Source organism: Cavia porcellus, unplaced genomic scaffold (genome assembly GCF_034190915.1).
Source record: "Cavia porcellus strain 051 isolate PalLab524CR breed Dunkin Hartley unplaced genomic scaffold, mCavPor4.1 scaffold_1, whole genome shotgun sequence".
NCBI lineage: Eukaryota > Metazoa > Chordata > Mammalia > Rodentia > Caviidae > Cavia > Cavia porcellus.
This window is the reverse complement of record NW_026947484.1, coordinates 148,108,163-148,122,988: the sequence shown is the minus strand read 5'-3', so window position 1 is coordinate 148,122,988 and position 14,826 is coordinate 148,108,163. Positions and strand designations below refer to the sequence as shown.

General features: G+C 35.3%; 1 protein-coding gene across 4 annotated transcripts in view; it reads right to left on the bottom strand.

Annotated features, from left to right (window-relative positions):
• The window catches only part of Ttll7 (tubulin tyrosine ligase like 7), a 130,533-nt gene that overhangs the window by 37,544 nt on the left and 78,163 nt on the right, over positions 1–14,826 (bottom strand). For 3 of the 4 annotated variants that reach the window (XR_010050264.1, XM_063257669.1, XM_063257677.1), the window contains 5 exons: positions 14,466–14,552; positions 10,170–10,368; positions 6,426–6,631; positions 5,374–5,508; positions 1,468–1,548 (listed from right to left, as the gene is read on the bottom strand). Coding sequence is in view for 3 of the 4 variants with exons in the window: in XM_063257669.1 (XP_063113739.1) it covers positions 1,468–1,548; positions 5,374–5,508; positions 6,426–6,631; positions 10,170–10,368; positions 14,466–14,552 (708 nt within the window). In the remaining variant the exon portion in view is untranslated. Of the gene's footprint in view, positions 1–1,467; positions 1,549–5,373; positions 5,569–6,425; positions 6,632–10,169; positions 10,369–14,465; positions 14,553–14,826 lie in introns of those variants that run through there. The other variant, XM_063257684.1, reaches the window with a different exon arrangement.

Below are 14,826 nucleotides of genomic sequence, written 5' to 3'. Positions count from 1 at the left end.
AAACAGCCTCAATTACCCTAAAAACCTTCTAGTTAGTCTCTACTTCTATCATGCCACATTCTTTCTCCCTAAACTCTACTCTCATCAAGGAGGTAGTTCCCTGGTCCTTTAAAATTAAAAACTAAAGGAATTCAGGGAATTATTTGAATACTTCTCTACTTCCTATTTATATATCTTCTATTTTGCTTCTAAGTTTCTCATTTAAAAGAATGATATTTAAGCTTGTGTGTCTGACTTGTTTTTTACTGAACATTGTATTCCCAAGTTATATCGATTTACCTATGAGGGTCTCAAGTACATTTCTTTATGCAGAATAGTACTCCATTGTGTATAAATACATTTTCCTTATCCATTCATCTGCTGATGGACATGTATCCTATTTCTAAGATCTAGCTATTAAACTGTGCTGCTGTATTACTAATTGCTCTTTTGTACTGTTAGCCATTCATTTCTTCTCTGTAACAGAATCTTTTCTGTTCATGTCTTATACTCTGAATAACTAATTTGAAAATAATGATATATACTATATTAACTATTATTACTCCATTATTTTGTTGTGAAGTTTTGTTTTCTTATAAAATAAAAAGAAATTATGGGGCCAGGGATTTATGTCAGCAGCTTAAATGCCTGCTTGGCAAGTGTGAGGTCATGAATTCGATCCCTGGTACCAAGACAAAACAAACAAAAACAAAAAAAAAACAAACAAACAAAAAAAAGAAATTATACACCAGGGCTGGGTGTGCAGCTCACTAGTAAAATACCTGCTTAACAAGCACGAGGTCTTGGGTTCAATCCCTAGCACTAGAAAAAAAAAAAAATGAAATACATATGTATGACTGAAATTCTTCTCAGAATTTCCCAGTGATGTCCCACCCATTGGCACAAAATCTAAAATCTTTTAATGACCTCTGAAGTTGCAGGCTGAGTCCTGCCTATCTGCTTAACCTCATCTCTTATCACTACCACATCACTCAATGTAACAAGTTTTCCTATAAATAAATAAAATGCTGCTTTGCTATGCTTCATATACATATTAAGTAATTTCTACCTCAAGAAGAAAAAGCTCTGGATGTATTGTTTTTGGATCTCTGTTTTTGCTCTTCCCTCTGCCTGATACATTTTATCTACAGATATCACTCTTACTTCCATTTGTCTGTGCTCAAATGTTAAAACTTTTTTATCTGGCTTTTACTTTTCTTCATACAGTACTACCTTTACTACTTACAATCTATTAGAGATTTTTATCAAACATTTTAACTAGGAAGTAAGTTCAATAAGAACATGGATTCTTTATTCACTTTTTTATCCTTGGAATCCATAACAATACCCGAAATAGTAGGTGTTGGATGAACATTTATAGAAAAAATGAGTAAATAAATGTGCATGTGGAGGTTTGACTATGAATTTGGCTTACCAACCTCAGTATATAATCTAAGAAAGGAACACTTTTTAACAAGCATTACTTACTTTTCGCTGTTTTAGAGAGTCCAATTTTATGAGCCAGTAAGAAGCCACTTTTGTTTTATGATATTTCCAGTTATCAATGATCTGTTAGGAAGGAGAAACATTAAGAAATGTAATCTAGGACAGTCATTAAAAGTAACAAATAAAAAGTAAATGGCTTAACACCATTTTTAGTAATGACTATGTACAATGAATGAAAGCACTGTAACAACACTTGTAATAAAGAATGTGAAATTCATATAAAGGCATTTCAAAGACTTCTAACAGAAGGCAAAGAAACTTTTTCTTCTTCATGTACCAAAAATATAACCTCTGATGAATGAAAGTCAGAAGTCTTGGGGCACATGTGTTCTGAGAGTATAACGAAGACACCGATGTTTCTATCTTTATTCCCAAGGCTGTGTTAACCACATCAGCCATAGCTGTTAACACTAAATAACACAAATGAAGCAATGTATACTTAATAAGGATTCGACTCTCCTTTGGTATAAGTCTAGAAAAGTTTTGAGTGTATACTGTATATACATATACAGTATATGATATACATATACAGTACATATATAATATATATGGCAGAACACACTCCAGCAGATAGGGCACACATATAAAATAATCAAGTATCTGATGTTAATTTTTAATTTCATTTAATTGCTTACATAAATCTAAGTATGTTCTTTTTTATCTGTTTATATTTGCAGTATAGAACACTGGTATTTTAGGGAATCAGTACATGTAAACAATGCGTTTTGATAATTTTTTCATCCTCCTCTCCCTTACATCCTCCCTCCCCTTGTTCCTCTTTTCCATCTCCAAATGTCTGTCTTATTGCTTCCTACCATTTCACCTTTATTTGTATTTTGGGTTTCTCATATAAAGAAAACATACAATATCTGACCTTTTATGTTTGACTTTACTTAGCATTATGGCCTCAAGTTCTATCCATTTTCCTAAAACTTACATGATTTCATTCTTTGTTTAGCTGAATACTATTCCACTGTGTATACATACCACATTTTCTGAATCAGTTTTTTTTTTTCTTTTCTATACATAGATCTGGACTGTTTCTAGAGCTAGCTGTTTTGAACTGTGTTGCTATGAACATGAATATGCATGTATCATTATAGTATAATGTCTTTAATTTAGGAGGAACATACATAGGAAAGAAATAGGTCAAATGAAATTTTTATTTTTAGTTTTTTGAGGAATCCTCGTACTAATTTGCATATTGGCTGTACTAGTTTACACCCCCAGGGGTGTAGCAGGGTTCGCTTTCCCCTTCATCAGTGTTTTATTTATTTATTTATTTGTGTGTGTGTGTGTGTGTGTGTGTGTGTGTGTGTTCTCAATAGCCATTCTGACTGGGGTAAAGATACAATGCAAGAGTTGCTATGATTTGTATTTCCTTGGTGGCTAAGCACAGTGAACATTTGCTTTCACATACTTTTATTTTGGCCATTTGTATGTCTTCTTTCAAGACATGTATTTAGTTCATCTGCCCATTTCTTGGAGTCCTGTTTTAGGGGAATTAATTCTTTTGAATTATCTATGTATGCTGGATACTACTCCTCTACCAGAAGAGTAACTAAAAAATTTTTCCCCTTTCTATGGGTTCTCTTTTAGTTCTCTTCACTGTTTAGTTTGCCACACAGATGCTTTTAAATTTTATACAATCCCATTTGTTAATTCTTAATATTATTTCCTCATACTTCCTATGAAATTGGAATTATGCTCAAGTTTCAGTTCAAGTGTTTTCCTAAGTTATATTCTAGTGTTCAGAGTTTGTTTTTATATCAAGTCTTTGATTCATTTTGATTTAATTTACTACATGGTAAGAGAGGGAGATCTAACTTTAATCTTCTGCATACCGATACCCAGTTTTCTCTGAACTATTTGTTAAAGAGACTATCCTTTTTCCATATATGTTGTGGCTCATTTGTCAGAAATTACATGTAAGTACCTGCGGTTGTTTCTGTATTGTCTGTTCCATGTCAGTCTACATACACCTGGCTTCTAGGATCGAGAAGCAAAGAGCTTCTATGGACACTGAGCTGGAATGTTTTCTCCTTCCCTAATGACCACGTGTCCCAGCTCCTGAGCATCTCCCAGGTTCTCGTTCTATCCTAAGACTTCACAGGCATTTGGGGACCAGCAGGAGAGAGCATTGCTGGTGCTGCTCCTGCTCTCTCCCTACACCCAGCTGTCACAGGTCCCAGTCTCTGCAAGCCGCTGCATTTCTCATTGGCTCATGATCCGACAGTGCCTGGTTCAGTGCTGGCCAGCACCATGTCCTTTGCCTCTCTCTGTCTCTGGGGCTCCTGACCCCATCCTGTAACTGTCCTATGAGTGGTCTCCAGCTTGCTGCTTTACATGGTGCTGTGGTTCAGTGAGGCTCTCCTAGACAAACATTGCTCTCTCTGAGCTCCATGCCCAAGAGGAGAAGAGCTAGGCCCAATGGACACTGGGTGGTGGCAGCCAGGCTGCGTAGCCATAGTAGAGATCTGTACTTTTCCCTGCAAGGTATATTCACCAGATCTGAGTATGCCAGAGCTGGGACTTGGCAGGCAGTCCTGCTTCTTATCCTATGTACCCTTGCTTCCGAATTTCTTCTGTTCTCTTACTCCTTCTATTTGCCTTCCTGCAGCCTCATCCCAGAAACTGTGTGCCTGCTGATCTTCGTGACGGTCCGCAAGCGTTTGAGTGGTGCTGTTCTAGTCCATCAAGATGGAACCCCCACATATGTTCTTTACAAAACAATCCCCAAAGCCACAAATGCTACTGTAGTTCTACTCTGTGAACCCATAATTTTCTTCTACCTGATTCAAAATAGCAGAATATAATATACTTAAAAGCTACTGTGTTAAGTTTCTGCTACAGAATTATTGACCTTACTTAAAAAAAGAACTTCAACAAATAAAATATAAACATGAATAAAAAGTATATTGCATAATTCTTTACAACTCATGCTGTTTTTCCTTTTCCTTTGATGTAACAGTTTGCTGATTTTCAAACAAGGCAGCATTTTCACATGTGTGTGTGTGTATGTGTGTGTATAAGATGCATAATATTTGGGATTTAGTTATAATATTCCATGAATCCAAGAAATTAGTTTTCACTGATTGTTTAAAGCAAGAAAGTTTTGTCTTTTCCTTGTTTGCCTTTGTTTTTATACACTTGCCTCACACAGGCCTAAAGTAAGGTTAAAAAATCAAAAAAGGGTGTATCTGTGGTTTTATCCCACAGTTCACCACTAGATGGTGCCTTCTCCTCTAGAAAAAAATGTAGGTGACTCAAGAGTAACATTGTATTAATGAATTATCTGAGTATTTGAAAAGGATGTTTGGATGAAAAATGGAAACTTGAGTGAAGAAACTGTCATTCACTAAAAATATTTTAATATCTTTGTATTTCTATATGAATTAGAAGACTGGACTTGCCATTTTAGTGTTCCACTAGGTGGTACAAATGTGTCCCGAAGAAGAAAAACACAACTCAGCATGTATCATTTCAAATCTGACCAAAAATGTGACATTCGAGGTGTCGCAATCAAATTTTCTTGACATTTTTATGCCAGGGATCCAATTTTTTCATTATATCTCATTCCATTCTTTCTTTCTTATAGAAGCAGATTTACCTTGATCATTTAATATTAAGAATACTATTTAACCCTAATTATTCTCACTTAAAGAAACAGTCTTATCATTAAAACTGTGATTTATACTTAAAGGTATTCTACACTGTTAATTATAAGTGACAGCTCATTATTCATGCATCACAATAATTAACATAAATCCTTGTATTTTACAAAGTTCTTGGTGGCTGAAAAGAGTATCAAAAAAGTATGCCACATGACTGAGATACAGTCATCAGGAAATGTATTTTAAAAAGAATAAACAAAAACTGAATACTCACGTCCTCTATCAAAAGTTCTGACTCTGCATCTGATTTTCCTGGAAACCGGATCTTCATGTCCTTGAGAACAAACAAGGTCTGACTTGTTAGAGCGTCTTCTTGTTCTTTGGTTTTCGGTTTCCGGAAAGACTCACTCTTAAATTTGAAAGAATACAGATATTTGGAGGGGGTCTTATTTCATTGTGCCAGTATAATCTGAAAGATATTTCTAGGTAAAAATGATGTACTTTTAACTGAAAAAAAATAATACTAAAAAAGAAGAAAATAATTAGTTTACATTTATGAATTCTTAGTGTTAAATGGATATAAATCCCACAGGTATTACTTCCAAATGATTGTAATTTTTTTGCTTAAAATAACAAAATAAAACCAGGAATACTTGAAAAGGACTTCCTAGTCAGTTTTGCTTCCTAAATACACTTTAGGCAATTGTTCTTGATTTGAAAAACAAAAGCAGTTGTTGCTAAGTGAAATTCATTCATCTATCTTTCCTAATTCTATCCTTTGGAAATATCAACATTACATGAACAAATTAAATAAATCCCTTATCTGTGTGAAGCTACTTGGTTGCAGAATAAAGTCACATCTATGCTAAACAGAGAATTTGTTCATTTAAAATACAGAAAACATTATAAACTGCAGTATACTTAAATTCTATAAGGATAATTGATCAATTTTAACCTACTAATCACTTAGTCCCATTAAGTAAGCGTTTCCATACAACGAATTTACAGATAGATTACATAAGGAACTCTTAAAACAATACATTTACTCTGATGATTTTCAACTATTTTTTTCCTACATTAGCAAATGGAAAATAAAACACTGCTGTTCTAGTGTCATTCATGGAGTTCTGTGACATACTGAAGGCTGCCTTTTAGGACCCACACCAAACTGTAATGACACAGATGAATAATCCAGATTTCAGGATTATGCACTGAATTATAAAATTATCTGAGGTTCAATCTGTTCTCTTAGCTGATCACTTTGGCCAGCAAGATTGTCAGTACAATGTTTCCTGAAACCCTAGAAGAGCAAGCAAGATGACTTACCACCTGAGAGCTGGAAGAGCTGGCATCACTGTTCTGCAGCAGTTGTCTTGTGTAGGAGGAAGCCCGATTTAAGGAATGTGACCGAGATGCTGAAGCTGGCCGTGATACTGGTATCACTTGCTGAGCAGACAAGGGGCGAGTGTCCCCACTGAAAGGTGAATGAGAAGAAATGGACCGAGGGCAGCTGACTGAACGCCTCATGGAATCTATCAATGATGGGGAAGATGGACAGAACAGAAGTGGTGTTGTCAGTTCTCCCCAGTGTTTGATCAATATAAACTAAAGATTAAACCAGGTAGTGACAGAGTGGCAATAAATGTCAAATCACAGTCATCTTCATGAGGAGGCAAGTTTAGAGTCAGTACTCCAGGGCAAACAGTTGAACCTGCTCAGAACCCCTAAGCTGTACAAATAATAACTACAAACAGCATTCTAAAATTACATTCTCAAAATACGACATTAAAGAAAAAGAAGGAAAATTAACATTTATGGAGCAACCTCTGTAAGCTGGGCATCATGCCACATTACTGCATTTCCTTCCTTAGTCCTCACAGAAACTCTCTACCAGAGAAATTACCACTGCTCAGAACTGGGGGGAAAAACTTCGCTCAAAGTCAGAGTGATATGTACTGGTCCGGCTTCGGTCTAAACCCTTACCTCATTCCATCATGCCACTCACTGTCCTTGTGAGGACACAGGTTATATACGAGAAGCTGTGCTTAAATTGCAGACTGAGAATCGTATAGAAAAATTCATATAAAGTACAAAAATGGAGAATGGAAAGTACCCAGGGCAGAGGGTTAAGTTACAGAATTTAAGAGGGAATTTATGGAAGGGAGGCAACAAAGGAAGGAAGAGAGAGAAAGGAGGAGGAGAGAGGGAGGAAAAATATAAAAATTGTCCTAATGAAGTATAAAAATATGATCGCTTACTATAAAAGTAAGCAATTATATTTTTACTATAATTGCTTACTACACGAGTACTAAACATTCTTATTTACAAAAGTGAATAGAAAATAATTCCATCTCCAAAAAATAGGTAGATGCAGACACACACACACACACACACACACACACACACACTCCTAGAATTCACTGTAATAGTAAAAGATTTTTAAAAAGACAAACATATGAATCTATATAAATGTTATCAAAACAAATATTGAGGGAAACCAACAGCATGCCTTCCCCAAAGCAGTTTGAGTACATCAAGAGAAAGAACCAACTCTTGTCAATAAATTGTGAGTCCTGCAGACAAAAACAGATTATCACTCCAATTTGTACTACCAATTTGTTGTTGCTGTTATGTTCTACATATCCTCAGTACCTTAGTCTCTCTGCTTGAGGAATATATAAATCTTCATTAGTCAAATAATTTAATGATACATATGCATTGAATTTGGATTGAGTATCTAAATATTTTTCTTAACTGTTGAAAAAAAGTTAAATGTGTATGAAGGTAGTGGAAATAAAACACATATTTAGGAATAATTTCCACAAGATATTTTGAACAGATGGAAGATAAATGTAATACTCCTTATTTTAGGCTTTAGAGAACATAAAAAGCATATATTCATCCAAGTTATGGAAGATGTAAAAACCACCCAACCTATCTGTTGCACACTAGTAGCCTTTCAGAACCTGATCGTCACAGCACTTCTTGGAGAGAGAATGTTTAGAGGAGGGCATACACTTCCGACAGCCCACCTTTCTGTTTGTTCTGCAAAGGACTGCGTATGTTGACATGCGAGTCAAGCTCTACTGAGCAAACACCTGGGTCATTTGCTACTCACTATATTGCAGTCCCGCTCCCTTTAAGAGCTGAAGGTGGTGGCCAAGGTGCATATAACCTGAATGAGGAATGCAAGGAACATATCCTTTCAACTGAATCACCCCAGATTCCCACTTTTTCACCTATACAGATTGAAAATTCAGATAGAATAACTAAAGTAGCTGACATGTCAATAATATTTAGGCTGATTAACAACAAAAAATGGTTACAATTTCCAGCTACAAAATAAACAAAAAAAGAATTTTATACAGATTTTTACACGACTGTCTTATATCGAACCACATATCTCTCCTTGAAGTGTGAATTTCCCATGTTAACTAGCTACCAAAGCAAGTGCTACATACAATCTAGACTTCTGTCCTTGTTCATCAGGATGATTTTGGTGATAAAACTCAAGGGTAATTTGTGGCTATGATGCTTCTTTGTGTAAGATTAAAAAAAGGATACAGGACAAGATAAAATCCTTATCATAATGCATATAAGAAAAGATACAAGAAATTAGGAAAATGATGTAGCTTAATTAGACTAACTTTAAAATGAAAATGCATACTTTAAACTTATTAAAATATTTCAATGCATTATTGTCTGACCTCAATGTATTAACCATATTGATCAGAAAACAAAGAGCCAATTCAGACACACAAGGAAGCTACTGATTGTTTTCTGTACTGTTCTTTCTCTACTGTATTTTTTTTTCTATACAGTCCATACTACTACAGATAGAAGTATCAGTTTTTAAAAGGTAAAATTCAGGGAGTACATGTTAACTTCCAAAACAGAAACTGAGGCATACTTAAAATGAGACACACTGAAAGGACTTAAGGAATTCTATAAAAGAGGAAGTAAAGTAGCTCACAGATGCTCAGTAAGCATCTCTTGAATGACTAATAATGAACAAAATAAATCATTTTCTGTGCAAACACACAAACCTTCAAAAACAGGAACAGTAGTAGGATGTATCGCTATGGAATAATGTAAAAGCAAAGGAAAACCCATCCCTTTAAAATCTTAATGCATTAGTTCTGCATTCCTCATGTATTTTACCATAGGAAAGGGAGACTACTTTTGGAATATACATATTATCAGGGATGCTTACACAATAAACTGTTGCTGGAAATCAGCAAAGGTTCACAATTGTGTTTGCTGTACTACTGAACTAGTCCCTTTGGTAAAACAGTAAATATGAAAGAATATCAGACACTTGAGTTAATGAAAGTGTAGAGTAGATGGAGCATTAGAAAGATTTCCCAAGTGAATCTTACTGATCAAACATACTGATGTAACATACTGATCAAAAAAAAGTGGATCCTGGAAAATAAAATTACATTTGAACATTTGGGGATGACAGAAGAATCACAGGCACAATACTTACCATTTGGGATTGAAGAAGAAATGACAGACAAGTGAAAGACTGGGAAAAGAAAGAGAGGAAGAGAAGGAGATAGACGAGCAGGTGGCTACTCTCAATTATTTCCTGTATACCAAAAGCCCTCTCACTTAAGTGCTTACCAGTAATGAAAATGGTAGGAAACAAAACTTAACTAGTTCACAATCATGTGGCTCACAGATACAAGTCAATTGCCTAGAGAGACACACATTTTTAAAAGCAGATGGCAGTGTCAAAGTGGGTGATGGGACGGAATGAGTATATTGGCTTTTAAAAGAAACAACCACATCGCACATTTATAAAACTCATGAGAAAATCTAGAATTTAATAAAAGCTATGAAATACAGAATATAGAAAAATGTATCCTTAATATCCTTTCTATTTGAAGAACCTGAAAGAGACTGAGGGACGTGACCAGATTTAGATATAGAAAAGGAAGCAGGGTCAAATGCAGGTCTCCTCACACAAGACACAGGTTCATGTAACCAAACAAACTTGTATTGAGTTCAATAGCTTAAATTCCATAATTCTTCATATATCAACTAAATTAGAAGAAGTCAACTTACTGGATTGTTGAATTAACTTGCAGTGGCTGGAGTGCTTAGGATTATACGGAACTTGCTTTTCTCTTTGCTTATTTTGATACTCTTCTTTCTCATTTTCCTCAGATTCTGATGAGCTGCTACTACTATCATAACTGCTGTCACTGCTGTAGTACTTCTGTCTTTTCATTATCTCAGCACTCTCTGGCATAGAACACAGAGGCTAAAATAGAGGGGAATGTATTATAATATTACAGTTCTTTAAAAACACTTATTAATATGATCAGTTACTATTTTTAATTTCCCTTGTGCTTGCTGCTTTTCACTGAAGGATAAAAATATCTCAATGTGCTATTTATGCTTTTTACTTTAGTAAGAAGGACCACAGTCCAGTAGTGCATCAGTTCACAAATCCTTCTCTTTGTAAACAATTCAGTTCACAAACAAAAACATTCAGCAAAATTCACTTCCATTTGTAAATTCTGCAGAGTGACAAACACGATTATTTTCCCTAAATTCATAAAACAAATTAAGTTCATAAACCTGTATCCATGAAAAATAACAAAATGAAGGGAAATATTTGAAAAGAAGTATCAAAACCATAACCGCTTTTCTGTTCACAGATAAATTACTCATAAGATTCAGAGATATATTGTTTGTTCCATTAATTTTGAGTCACTCAATAAATGGGGATAAGAGGCGGAGGAAGAAGGACAGAGAATATGAAAAGAGCAGCCCAAGAAGCCACAGGAGTGCACATCTTAAAACAGAGCTTCAGGGCCCATCCACTAAGATAATGTGCAACAGAAAAGGTTTCCTGACATGACTAATTGGGTATAAGTGTTTACTTGTTTGTTTGTTTGTTTTGGGTGCTGATATTTAAAACTAGGGCTTGGTGCATGCTAAGTAATCTTACCAGCAAAGCTACACCTAGTCCTTGCAGTGGATAGTTTAAAAAATAAAAATTTTAATTATCCACTTCCCAAACTGGTCATGAACAACTCATGTCTCTTTGCAGAGGATTTCTAACTTTGAAACACTGACTTTCACCACAATGGAGTAACACTGATTTTCTTTACCCACATTTTAGCAAAGAATAATGGGAAAAATCAATCAGTGTGACATACATTTTTTAGAGGACAGGCACCATGTAGAAGGGTAAATCTGAAAAAGTTGAAAAATATCATGCTATTATGTTTCAACTGTCTCTATTCACTTTTTTCCAATCCTCTCAATCTATGTTTGCAAAGATGTTGATGGAAGAAATAAAAGAGAATGGATGTGGGACAATCTCACTTCAGAAAAAAGTACATAACCAAGAACAAGACAGTTTTGTAATGCAGGCATTTTAAGAAACTCTTTGTTACCACACCATATGCCTCCTATTCCTGCTGGGAAAGGTTTCTACAATTGTATACGAGCAGCTTGCTCTCTGTTAAATCAAACAAAAATGTTTTGATGTTAGCATACAACATAATGAAATCCTTATGTACCATGGGATTTCACTGAAAGAAGGTATATTCTCTAGTGTAACAGTGTAGGATGAAAGATGCAGAGAGAAGAGAAGTAGTTTTTAGTGAAGTGCCTGGAATACATAGTAAGCCAAAACATGATCGTCTTAAAGATGCAGCCTTTGCAAAGGATGAAATATAACCAGAGCAGGAAAGGAATTTAATACACTAAGGTACCAACTTGTGTTTAAACATATGTTCTCCTTTTGATGGTCTAGTATTTACAATATTCTAAAAGATATGCGTAGAAACATTTACCAGTAACACAACCATCAAACATTCCACAGGCTTGGGGAATAGAACTCTGGAGGGAGCATGTTTCTTCCACAGCCTAGCATACCCAGAAGAAACGGGCACAATCGGCTCACTAGCAGTGCTTTCCTTCATGTGGTAAACAGCTTTAAGGTTTCCTAAGGAGCCTGACTACATAATGAGCTCTTTGCCCCTATAAAGAATCACAGGGGAAACAGCTAACTAAACCTCGCTGTCGTATTTGGCACTTTCTGACCGATATACTGCTTAAGCAGAACTAGAAGTTCCAGTAGCATAAACTCTAGTTCATGAACTATCAAATGGAATGCAGAACCTGGCAGAGAGTTATGCCACAAGCTATACAACTTATTTTAAATTCAGCTTTATCAAATAGATTTATATAAAATATATAAAAGAATGATAAAAAGAAATATCCAGGTACTTAACATCCTGCCTAAGAAAAAGAATACTGCTAATATTTTATGTAGCATTTATTATTTATGTAGCTAATTAATATTTCTTAGATTCTCAGATAATTGAAAAGTTATTTCTCCTAGGAAAAATACAAGTTTTATATAATTCTCATTATGTCCAATTATTCTCCTACTGATAAAGAAATTGGATATCAAGATTTGGCATCCCTCCTAAAGGGAAGGTATTTTGATATCTGGATAACTTTAGACCCTTCATAAACATAAAGTTAAAAGCCATAAAAAATTGCATTGAATTTATTTAGCTTTCAGCCACTTGGAAATACTGCTGACCATAATGTCTAAGACACTGCCCAGTTCTGGTGTGTGATTTGAAGTGACTTGACTTTGGCAAAACATTCCTAACTCGCACTTCTTCCCTAGACTGAGCTGTGAAAAAGTGCAATGTGGATTTTGCCCCCAAAATGTCATACTTTTGTTGTCGTGACAAGTCCTATATAATAAAGAAAAAGGTAAGTGTGTCTCAGGTCTTTCACATTCCCCCCCCCCCCCATATCATGAGTGTGTACGCCTCAGCTGAGCTCAGGGCCGGTTCGCCTAACTGCAGTAACCAGCACGCAAAGCTTAGACACTCCTAAATGTTTTTCAAATGTGCATGATGCTAAAGATACTCACTTTATAAACACTCTAAGAATATTTCGTCCAAAGGAATTATCAACTACGTATTCCAGAGCCCGTAACTTAAGAACAATGTCTGACATACCAGGTCTCCACAGATACACATTTACATGTCTGTACCACTCATCATGTATCATTCTGCCCTCCAAATCTTCCACTTTTGTCATACCACACTTTTCAAGCTTCTTCAACACCCTACGTGGCATAACACTTCCATATCTTTGCCTTTAAAAAATTGCTTGCTCTATCCTGAACACCCTTCCACTTCTCTTAAATGTGTGGAGGACTACTCATTTTTCAATATCCAGTTCAAACGGCAACGTCTCTGCAAAGTCATCCACATTCTACTGATTTGTTCTCTGCTGCTGTAGCACTTCAGACTTTTTTCTTGTATAGAATTTGTCGTGTGATTTCCTGATTTGATGGTAACTGATCTGTTCCTCCACTAGCCAATGAGGTCCTCATAAACATATTCAATAAGCTTTACTAATGCATTTTGCTAGGTACTAGAGATGCAGAGAAAGGATCCACTTTCTACCTTCAAGGAGCTTTTCATCTCATACTAAGGCAAACGTGAACTATTTGTCATAACTGCTCTACAAAAGTGTTACTTATGGTATAGCAGGAGAAGAGTATCCAAGTCTAAGTCCTTTGAAGAGCAAGGAAAAGATTCACAAAGGCAGCAACAATACAGCTAGATTAGTGAGATGGTTGCTACTCAATCCAGCAACAACTCAGTGATTTGTTCCAGTGTTCATACATTTCAGAGGCATAGAAAAGCATGAGAACACAACACAGTGTGATTGTCAGGATGCAGAGATAGCTTAGTAACACTGAAATGTAAAGTAAAAGGAACAAAATGAAAACAAGTTTCTCAAAATTTTCAAATTTAACTCTTTCCTTTTGTATTAGCGAGGACTTTGACATATGCCAGAAGGATATATGGATGTCATTACCACAGAGCAGATGCAAGTAAAACAAACACTTGTTATTTTTCACCTATGTGGCAGCTTTTTATCTTATTACTAGCAAAGATACCTATTTTTACTACCACCCTATCAGTGTTGCCAGGTTCACCAAAGACTCCCTACCAATAATATGATTTACCTTACATCTAATGCTACACGTACCTTGGATAATTACATCTTTAGGCATAAAGAAAATTTAATGAGTTTACAACAGGGATACTCAAATAGTTGTAGGTCCTTCTGACTCAGAAGGGTTTCTGCAGCACTAAGGAGAGTGTCAAAAAATGAAAGAAACTAACAAAACAAAAGTTTTATTGGGTATGAAATAACATTACCTTTCTAATTCTACCTGCAACAGTCACACAGTCCCTTCAGTTTTGTAAAAGCATCACTAGGTCTTATAATGAAAGATATCAAGGGGAAAACCAACTATACTCAATACCACCTACTTAGATACTAAAAAAAGCAGAGATTTGGTACCTTAGGTCCTCGGTGCTTGGCAGTTTTTCCCATCAACTTTTCATCATCAATTTCACATTGCTCCAGAAGATCCAAAATATCTTCTTCCTGTGAAAATCGTATTTATAAAGTTACAATCACTAACAGACTCAAGAATTTTCCTAAGTTCATTCATCTTCATATAATAATGCACAAATACTCCTGAAACTTCAGTGAAGATGTTCAGATAAAAAATAAAGTTCCATGACAAGTTATCTTGAAGAAACATTCACTAAAATCTGTAATACAAACAATACATAGCTGAATCTGTTATACATTATCACAGTATAAATTAAAATTTTACAATATAGTACTTCAGTAAATTATATATTGCACAGCAAAA